Source organism: Homarus americanus, unplaced genomic scaffold (genome assembly GCF_018991925.1).
Source record: "Homarus americanus isolate GMGI-L3 unplaced genomic scaffold, GMGI_Hamer_2.0 scaffold4228, whole genome shotgun sequence".
Taxonomy (NCBI): Eukaryota; Metazoa; Arthropoda; class Malacostraca; order Decapoda; family Nephropidae; genus Homarus; species Homarus americanus.
Genome location: NW_024714123.1, coordinates 1 through 10,966, shown reverse-complemented (window position 1 = coordinate 10,966; position 10,966 = coordinate 1). Strand labels below are relative to the sequence as shown.

Below are 10,966 nucleotides of genomic sequence, written 5' to 3'. Positions count from 1 at the left end.
CTAATCTCGATAAGGTTAATGAGCAACTTATTTGGCATGATATAGGCAGGGCATCCAGAGATAGCAAAGTCTTTATAATCAGCGATTTTAACTTTAGTCAAGTAGATTGGACCTACCTTAAGGGTGACTCAAAATCAGAGGATTTTCTTGAAACAGTTCAGAACTCTTTCCTAAGTCAACAAATATCCGAACCCACCCATGGTAATAAAAATACCGTGCTAGATTTAGTTCTGTCAAACAGAGAAAACCTCATAAATAATGTCGAGGTAGTAATGTCGAGGTAGGGAGCAAACTAGCTAACAACGATCACAAAGAAAGTCGAAAGAAAAATTTCATTCAACTCCCATACACAGAATCTCTACCACAATCCCTGCCGTACACCATCTATACACCGACGGTTCCCTTCAGGCAGACAGGCGTGCGCGGTGCGTTTTCTTCTCCCTGGATGTGGACCCACCGACGGGAGGTTGGATCGGCCATAGACTTTCGAACTGTTCGAGTTCAACCTACCTTGAATTACTAGGACTCTTGGATACACTCGATCTCCTCCTTCAGAGCAGATTGAATGATATAATCATGTGTGAGTCTTACTCTGCTTTCCAGGGCCTCTACTCCTCTAAGCCTTTATGCCTCTATTAGCTTTAGCCTATGATAATTATCTTGTCATACATATTCTGTCATACATCTCATGTTGGAATAACAAACAATGTCACTGTTGACCGTCTCGCGAGGAGTGCCTGAACACTGGCCCTTTCTGGTGCAGAGGCTACACCCTCCCTCCTCTGCGACCGAAAGAGAATACGTTCAGCCGCTCTTTTCCCTACAATCCATCACAGGGATAGTGAACGAGCTGAGAGTATATCCATCCAACATCATGATCACTTTCTTCCGTATCCACACAAGTACCGTCGACGTGGACTTACGGTCCGCAGACATAATGTTGGCTCGGCTAGTATTAGGTTAGGATACATAAAAACATAAGAACATAAGAATAGAGAAAACTGCAGCGGGCCTATTGGCCCATACTGGGCCGTCCCATTTACACCCAACCCCTATTGCTCATATATTCACCCAACCTATGTTTGAAGCTATCCAGTGTATTCGAGTAAATGATGATGTTGGTAACCTGTTCCATTCATCAACTACTCTATTTCTAAACCAGTGTCTAATTCAAAACCAATGTTACGAGTTAGCTCCTGGTTGGATAGTTTGAGTACATTTGTTATGTCCCCTTTGTTTAGCCCTGACCTCCATTTATACACCTCTATCCTAATCGCCCCTCACTCTACATCTCTAAATTCTTTCTAGGGATCTATATTCATTCTGTAATAAGGTGACTAGATTTGAATTGCTTAATCCAAGTGAGGTCTAACAAGCGCAAGGTATAGTTTAAGGATGACCTCACTAGTCTTGTAACTAACACTCCTTTGTATGAACCCAAGTACTTCATTAGCCTTGTTTCGAGCAAATTCACATTGTTTACTTGGCTTAAAATTCCTACTTAACAATACTCCTAAGTCTTTCTCACAGTCGGATGTCTCTATAATATCGTTGTTCATCTGGTCTCTGGTTTCCTTGTTTACATCTCCTAGACTAAGTACTTTACATTTGTCCACATTGAATTTCATCTGCCATTTTCAGACCATTGAAAAAATTTGCTTAGGTCTTCCTTTAGTTTTGCGGAGTCATCGTCAGATTTAATTACACGCCCTATTTTAGTGTCGTCAGCAAATTTACTTATGTTGCTGTCTCAGCCGATATCTATGTGGCTTATGTATATAATAAATAATGGTGGTCCAAGTACTGAACCTTGGGTACTCGACTAGTGACTTTACTCCAATCGAATTTAGTGCCGATAATGCTCACTCGCTCTTTCCTGTCCTGTAACCACGCCCTAACCCATTTTAGATTTTCTATTCCAATGCCACGAGCCTCCACTTTTCTTATTCGTCTTTCGTAGGAGACTGTCGAAGAATTTGCTGAAGTCAAGATATACCACATCATTGTGAAGCCTATAGTCCACTTTTTTCTTTTTTCTTTTTATTGGGCACTCCCCTACATCCTTGTGTAAGGTGAAGCGCAGAAGCGTTTAAAGTGCCCAACAGGGAAGCATGCTAAGTTCATGCTTGCCTTTATGTCTCATGAGTTAAGGGCGTAGAAGCCTGAAGAGTTAAGGGCATAGAAGCCTGAAGAGTCAATGGTTTATGTCATCAAGTTATTGGAAGCTCCAACAACTTGTCCCTGAATACGAATTCGCAACTTTCGATTTACACCAGGTACCTACTGTACTGCTAGATGAACAGGGACTAATGGGGGCTAGGAAGTATGTCCAAACAACTTCCACCGGCCAGGGAATCGAACCCGTGACATCTCGCTTGCAAAGGTAAGAGCGGTACCACTCTTCCACCAGCACCCCCCCCCCCTCTCGTCGTCCACTGATTCGAAAACAGAATAAAAGAATGTTAACAAATTAGTTAGACGTAAACGCCTGCTTGTGAATCCATGTTGGGAATCATTGATCAACTTTTGCTTCTCCAGGTGATTTTTTATAGAGTTTAAAATTATTATTTCCAGTAATTTGCCTACAATTGATGTTAAAATATTTGGACGGTAGTTAGAGGATAGTGATATTATATCTACCTTCTTGAAAATCGGTATTACTTTCACTATCCCAAAGGATTTTCGTACTACACCCGTTTTTAAGGATATGTTAAACAACTTTGCTAAGGGCATACTAAGCTCTTCCTTATATTCCTTTAATACTCTGGCAAATATCCCATTGGGACCTGGCGACTTATTTGGCTTTAGTTTGTCTATTTGCTTACTAACATCGTAACTAATCACTATTATCTCGCTTAATCTATTTTTTCACTACCTCTCTATGTATATAGTCGGTGCCTCGGTTAGTTCGCCGGTGTCTGACTGTATTGGTCCAATCTTGTCTCGTGTTTTAGTTTGATACATTCGAAAGAATCCCTTGGGGGTTTGACTTCGCTTCCCTTGCTACCTTCAGTTCATTGTTCCTCTTTGCTTTTCTTATCTCGGTATTAACCCTACTGGCCAATACCTTATAGTAACCTTGGGGGTATACTTCACCACTATTTATTATCCTACCAATATATAGTCTCTCTTTGTCCAATAATTTTCTTTAAATAGTTAATTATCTATTTAGGGTCTTTGTTGTTTGATCTGAGTTTTCTGTATGGTATGTTCTGCCTTTGTGCATTAAGGAACTCAATTTTTAAATTGTTGTGGAACTCGTCAACGTCAGATATCGTGATCTGCAGGATGTCCTACACTTCTCTTCTTGTAAACTCTGCTGTCCCAACGCTTACACCCTTCAACACTATTGCCTTGACTGTCTCACTGTCAAGGACCTCCCACCACAGGAAGTGTCACTAAACACTATATTTCACCACTTACTTCTACATAATAATTTAGATATAATTCTTGTACTCTACCCACACTTTGGGGGTGCTAAATCCCATTGTTCTCAACTCACATCAATGTCTCCATCTCATAAGTCATAGTGTGTCCTGCGAGACACGAGTACCACTGTATTAGTTTCTGATTGCACGACCTTGTGACTAGGCTTGTCGCTCCCTGGGGTGTAATAAATTATTTAAATAAATAATGATGGGGTAGTACGTTTGAGAGTGAATTACATGACCTCACATGAGGTGACCTCACACAATGTACTCACAGAGGACAACCTCACTTTACCTGGAGACAAGACAACGATAACCTCACAAAATATGATTGTTGACTTAACCACGAAATCTGAGGTTGACGAGTTCCAAAGCAACTTAAATAATGAGTTATTTAATGCACAAAGGCAGAATATACCATACAGAAAACTCAGATCAAATAGCAATGCCCCCAAATGGATAAATAATTATTTGAAGAATATTATTGGACAAAGGAAGGCTATAGGTAGGAGAATAAATCGTGGTGAAATTTACCTCCGAGATTATTAAAAAGTGTTGGCCAGTAAGGTTAAGACCGAGATAAGAAAATCAAAGTGGAATAATGAATTAATGGTAGCAAGGGAGGTGAAATCAACCCCCGAGGGATTCTTTCAAATGTACCAAACTTAAACACGAAACAAGATTGGACCAATACAGTCAGATACCGGCGAGCTAACTGATAACGACAGAGAAATGAGCAATAATTTGAATGGATATTTTTCAACAGTTTCACCAGCGAGAATCTAAACATGATATCCAAGGCACCGACTATATATGGAGATCGTGAAGAAATAGATTAAGCGAGATAGTAGATGCTAGTAACAACGTTAGTAAACACATATACAAACTAAAGCCTAATAAGTCACCAGGTCCAGATGAAATATTTGCCAGAGTATTAAAGGACTATAAGGAAGAACTTAGTATGCCCTTAGAAAATTTTTTTAACATGTCATTAAAAATTGATGTAGTACCAGAATCCTGGAGTATAGCTAATGTTTCACAAAAGGTTTCATCATGGTGTGGCCAACACATCAGCACATCTGCTGCTTAACACAACACGTTTCTCTTACACACACACACATACATACATACAAACATATATATATATATATATATATATATATATATATATATATATATATATATATATATATATATATATATATATATATATATATATATCTTGATAAAATCACGCAGGGAAAAGGGAAACAATGTAGCACCTTAGATTTCGTCTTTATTCAAGACTTCTTCAGAGGCAACTTCAGTTGCCTCTGAAGAAGTCTTGAATAAAGACGAAATCTAAGGTGCTCCATTGTTTCCATTTTCCTTTGTGGTTTTATCGAGATTTATCTTGTCCACATTTCTATTGTGGATCTACATGATATATATATATTTTTTTTCCCCAATTATCAGTCGTAGAAAATAGCAGTATTTTTTTCACCAACTACGCACGTTATAACCAGTTTCTTATCAATAACCAGTTATCTATACACATTCTATACTTATATACGTTCACTAACAAATGAACCACTGTTATTAGATCATATTAACACTTTAAATATCAGAGAAGGATAAATAATTTATTATAATGACTTAGTGTTTACCCAAAATATGCCTTATAAAACAAAAACTATATAAGTAAATACTTTAGCTCAATAATGGCTAAACTGTGCATTTGTATATGCACAGTACAGTACATATGCAAATGCATAATTATTCGGACCCTAATTATTGCTGTTACCTGGTACAGTTGCGGAAATGATTCCTACACCCCCTGTGTTTGCCCTTGTCTCTAAACGGCAACTTAGTAGTAGTAGTAGATATTGACTATGAGGCTACAGTCACTGAATGCCGCATAGATCTGCGGCTCAACTAATTTAACACAGATAGGATAGCTTCTTATGTATTAGGATATTTAATATTAAGGTAAATAAATGGTGGCGAAGGTGTGGCTATTGGGGGAGGCTGGAGGCCACGTTTAAAAAAAAAAAAAAAAAAAAGTAGTAGTAGTAGTAGTTGTAGTAGTATCATTGTTTATGAATGAATGGGTATTGGTCGTGTAACGACGGACGTGATTGGTGGATAGGTTTGCTATGGGTCATATAGGTTGGCCATTTGGAAACACGGTTACCACAGGGGGTGTAGGAAGACATTTCCGTAACTACCACAACTATTAATACTGCTGCTATTACTATTATGAAAGCTACTGATATTATTACTAATACTGCTACCCCTACTACAATTTATACTACTCTCTACCTTTTTTATACTAGTAATACTACTACTACGATACTGCTAGTACTTACACTTTTTCTACCACAAATATTATTAGCCACTATTATTGCTACTAATTGCTTCTTCAACTGCGACTACTTTTACTTCAAGTAATATTATTTTTATCTTTGCTGTTACAAACACTACTATTATCACTATTACTGACACCACTACTCCCACCACTATTAGTACTATTCGTATCGTTACACCTATTGTTGAAACAACCACTACTAATACCGCTGTTACTACCATTTAATAGTTACTACAGTATTATAGCTGCGACTGGTAATATTACTACCACTACTGTAATGGCTGCAACCATCATTTTTGTGCTGTTGAAGTTACCACAGCTACCACAATATCAATTATCCTACAGGTGCAACGTGATCTGCCCGTCTCCTGTTGCAACACCAAGCTACTCTGAGAGAGCACAGGACTTGAATGACTCTGACAAGGTGAGCCAAATAACTAACTCAGATTATGTAAGTCAAATAAATGACTCAGACCAAATGAGTCATATAGAAATGCGACTCAAAGAAGGTGAATCAAATATGTGACTCAGACAAGGCGAGTAAATTACAACACAACTGGAAGACTCAGTGTTCCAGCAAAATATGGAATACCACTACAGGCAGAAGACTGCTGCCTTCAGTCATTACTTCAGTAAAGTATTTAAGATTACAGGTACAGATGTTATCATCGTCGAGTCTTCCTTTACGGGTGCCTATGAACGCTGTCTACGATAATATATTAAATAATAACTTGTAGTATTGTACTTGAAGAAGCTTACAATGCTTACAATTTGTCTGTAGAGAACATAACTTTTCCGTGTAAAACCAATAATACATAATGGTAGCTTAGCTGTGACAGTTAATATTTACAGGTAAACATTAGCCTTATACACCTGACAATCACGTAGAGACAGTGTTGGTACAGTGTTCTCTATACTAAGCCTTCGGCACACTAGGAGGCAGCATGACCGACACTGCCCGTATCCAGTCACAAGGGAGTGTTCAGAGTACGAACTTTACAACAGGAGATAAACATAGTATCTACTCAGCTACCTCACACCTAAAAATTCCATTAATATGTTCTCTTTAATGAGCTTAATCTAGTACGCCCAATTTTGTATGCTCAATAATTTCTTTCAAGACACATTCTCATTTCTACTTCTGTGTCCCAGAGTCATATTTATATACCTGTTGTCATTAGGTTGTATATTTCAGACGCATATTGACTACATGAGGGACACAATGATCGGTCGCCTGGCTTACCCCGAGGAAGTGGCTAACCTATGTGTCTACCTGGCCTCTGATGAGGTAGTGTTACAGTGCTCTTTACTGCTGTGTTCTCATGTGCTTTGTTGTGATGTCCAGTTTCTTAGAGCGGTGTACCATGAATACAATGTTGCGATATGCTGTAAAGATATTTGAAGTGCTATGATGTATAAGGCAGCGATCCAGAATCCAGAGACTTCATTATCGCCGGTACATCGTTATAAGCAGCCCGAACCAGCAACCGGTAGATTGTTCCACGGTTCCGGTTTGGCTCCACATGACTTTAATTTTGATGCATTGTATTATAAGAGCATAACAACATAACAATGGAGGAAACTGCAGCGGGCCTATTGACCCCTACTGGGCAATCCCGTTTACACCCAACCCCTATTGCTCATATATTCATCCAACCTACGTTTGAAGCTATCCAACATATTGAATTAATGATGATGTGTGGTAACTTGTTCCATTCATCCACTAGTCTATTTCTAAACCAATGTTTACGTATTTTGCGCCTAAATCTAAATTTGTCTAATTTCAAACCATTGTTACGAGTTCGCTCCTGGTTGGATAATTTGAGTACCTTTGTAATGTCCCCTTTGCTTAGCACTGATTTCCATTTATACACTACTATCATATCGCCCCTCACTCTTCGTCTCTCGAGGGAGTGCAAATTAAAATGCTTTAACCTATCTCTGTTCTCAGGTTCCTAATGCCCGGAATGAGTCTTGTCCTCCGAATTCCTTCTTGGGATTCTATATCCATTCTGTAATTCGGTGATCCGAATTGAACCGCGTAATCCAAGTGAGGTCTCACAAGCTCAAGATATAATTTTAGGATGACCTTGCTAGTCTTGTAACTAACACTCCTTTGTATGAACCCAAGTACTTTATTAGCCTTGTTTCGAACAAATACACATTGTTTACTTGGCTTAAGATTTATACTGATCATTACTCCTAAATCTTTCTCATAGTCGCATTTCTCTATAAGATCGTTGTTCATCTGGTATCTGGTTTCTCTGTTCACATCTCCCAGACTAAGTACTTTACATTTGTCCACATTGAATTTCATTTGTCATTTTTAAGACATTTCGAAAAGTGGTATGATGTGATGTATAGTGATGTGTAATGCTGTGTTGTGCGTTGATGTATCGGGGTTTAGAATTGACGTTCTATGTGATGGTGTGCTATATTGTACAGATACGAGTATGTGCTGTGCTATGTTGTGATGTGTTCTCTATTTTGTGATGTGTTCTCTATTTTCTGATGTGATCTCTATGCTGTTCTTTATGTTGTGATGAGTTCTCTATATTGTGGTTTATGTTGTGATGTGCTATATATTGTTACAGACCCTTTTCGCCGCTTCCCAGCTCCCACCGCTCGTTACCGGCGGCCAGGTCGTATATACAGAAGCAGTAGATATATCACAAGTGTCGTTGAAGTACCACTGGATATCCCGCCAGTTTCCGGTAATTTCCCGACGATCGGTATCAGTGTACAAACAAAACAGCAGGCAGGTTTCAGGACGGTTTCATTCCGCCAATATGTCATGGAAGCCACACATCCTCAACATTGCTAAAGCTGCCTCCCGAAAGCTGGAAATGCTGTACAGATGACGTAGCTACTTCACTCATGAGTAGTTGCTTCAGGTATATAAAGGATTTATTCGTTCTAACTTGAAATACTGCTCTCAAATCTGGGGTGGGTCTTCTTCTGTCCAACTGTTAGTTAGGGCGGTATCAAAGGCATTTTGTCTTATTAACTCCCCTACTTTAGTTGACAATCTTTCTTCCCTTTCTCTTCGCCGCAATTTTGCTTCACTCTCTCTCTCTTTTACAGGTACTTTAACAGTGGATTTGCCATCCTGTGTACCGCCGGCAAGGCCGTGGGTTCGTAACACACGTCTTGCCCGCAATGCCCACCATTTTTCTCTGTGGATGTCGGTCACACTAGAATAACACGTTATAGTATATCCTTCTTTCCTCACACAGCCAAACTCTGGAATGCTCTGCCTTCTTCTATGTTTCCACACTCACACAATCTGTCTCACTTTAAAAAGCTGGCTTTCCGGCATCTTCGTGGTGTAAATTAATATAACCTTTGTCTTTTCTATTTTTAATTTCGTTTTATTCATATTTGTTCGCCCCCCAGCCCTCGATGTGGTTCGATGACCTGTGCCCGGGTGGGCTATTCTCCGTAAAAAAAAAAAATGAAATAAAAGGTAGAATTCCTCCAGGTCACAGAAACACACTTGTGAACTGTATTCCTCTTCAATAATCATTAAATCTTCACAACACTTGTGAAGGTGTCTTTTCCACTGGACTTGTCACTTCGAATACTACCAGTGTACAATTCCTTAGTCTTTTCACTTTATCTTACTCACACAATTCTGCGATTCTTGAACACCAATTATCTTTAGCTGTCACTAGGCATGTACTTCACACTCTGAGCAGGAATGGTCGACTACTCCCTTGGCTCAGCTGTCTGGAGCATTTTAGTGTCATCTAGGCGTTGCAGGTTGGAATGAGATACGCCCAGAAAGCTCTTGAATGATCTAGGCTTAAAATGCGTGAGTAAGTCATAAAAAATAGGTGCAATACTTTCTAGAAAATTCTTACATAAGTAATACATCAATATATACATTAAAACCTCCCCAAACTTGCAAAAATAACTGCTGCTTGGAATAGAAAATAATCAGAACACCTAGTTCAAAAAAATTATAATACTAAATTATGCCTCAGCATAACACTATGTTGTGGCTTATGTTGTGATTTTTTCTTTGTTGTGAGGTGTTCTATATGCTGTGGTGACCTTGGGTATAATGGTCAGCAAGCTCGCCTCGCAGGCGAGTGGTCCCCGGTTCGATCCCAGGGCAGGGTGTAACTATGGGCAAGTTTTGTTAAGTCATTTGCCTCTGTCTACCCAGCAGTAATTGGGAACCTGGATGTTTATCGATTTGCGGATCATGTTCCGGGGTTATGGTTATCCAGTCTAGTTGGCGAGTTGTCTGATCTTCTCGGACTGTTCCTTGGCACTGGATCATGCAACTCGTTAACTTAGTGTAGTTGTTGTTTGGCGACAGCTTCTACATCTTAAACAAATTCACGCCCTTGGGCCGGCCATCCTCGTTACATGGAGGGCAATCATTATTATTATCATACTGTGGCTTATGTTGCGATGTGTCCTCTATGTTGTGGTTTATATTGTGATGTGTTCTCTATGTTGTGGTTCATGTTGTGATGTGATCTCTATGTTGTGGTTTATGTTGACATGTGGTGTATGTGTTCATCCGTGTTGTTAGTAATGTCTGTTTCGCAATATTTATTGTAATATCCACCCTGTAGTATTTATTGCCTTACTTAAAATACAATTATTTCTTACCGGAGCTTTTCTATTTATCATTTTCTCTGTGGAAATATTTACTATGTGTAAACCGCCCCGTAATGTCGCCATACACTGTTCATCATAAAAAGAAATTTGACTTCTCACATGTTACTGGTTTTACTGTTCCAGTCTTCCTATCACACCGGCAACGTCTTCACCATCGACGGGGGATTCTGTCTCTGAAATGCTAACTCCTCGGAACTACCACAACACCTCTGGAGTTCCTAACACTTCCAATATCCGATAACTCCAAGACTTCCAAAGAAGTCCGGATTTCGGGAATTCATTTTTCGAAATCAGAAGACATTCCTCAATCATCTGAATACATCAAGAATTCAGAACACATCTGAATGTAACATCACTTCATTCATTATGAGAACATGTTGGATAATTTGGCAGTATTCAGAGCCAGAGTAAGATTATTTACCAGGTGGAAATTAACCGTGGTGATGTACAGTACTTGACAAAATTAAACATGGAAGGACATTAATGAAAGTTTTACTCACTTTCTGGTACGTATTTGTCACCGAGATCACGTGTCCACCACTACTGTGTCACATGA

The 10,966-nt window shown here is 39.1% G+C and overlaps 1 protein-coding gene across 1 annotated transcript; it reads left to right on the top strand.

Moving 5' to 3' along the window:
- Window positions 1-6,037: 6,037 nt before the first annotated feature.
- On the top strand, window positions 6,038-10,894 carry LOC121875749 (3-hydroxybutyrate dehydrogenase type 2-like). The gene is made up of 3 exons (XM_042380433.1): window positions 6,038-6,199; window positions 6,971-7,063; window positions 10,534-10,894. The coding sequence occupies exons 1-3, from the start codon at window positions 6,053-6,055 to the stop codon at window positions 10,585-10,587; spliced, it is 294 nt and encodes a 97-aa protein (XP_042236367.1). The 5' UTR covers window positions 6,038-6,052; the 3' UTR covers window positions 10,588-10,894.
- Window positions 10,895-10,966: the final 72 nt, after the last annotated feature.

Excerpts from the sequence above, each read along its gene's own strand:
- LOC121875749 (XM_042380433.1), top strand. The coding sequence starts at position 6,053 with ATGGCTGCAACCATCATTTTTGTGCTGTTGAAGTTACCACAGCTACCA. Across the intron at positions 6,200-6,970 it reads ACTTGAATGACTCTGACAAG|ACGCATATTGACTACATGAG; the intron begins GTGAGCCAAATA and ends TGTATATTTCAG. Across the intron at positions 7,064-10,533 it reads TCTACCTGGCCTCTGATGAG|TCTTCCTATCACACCGGCAA; the intron begins GTAGTGTTACAG and ends TTACTGTTCCAG.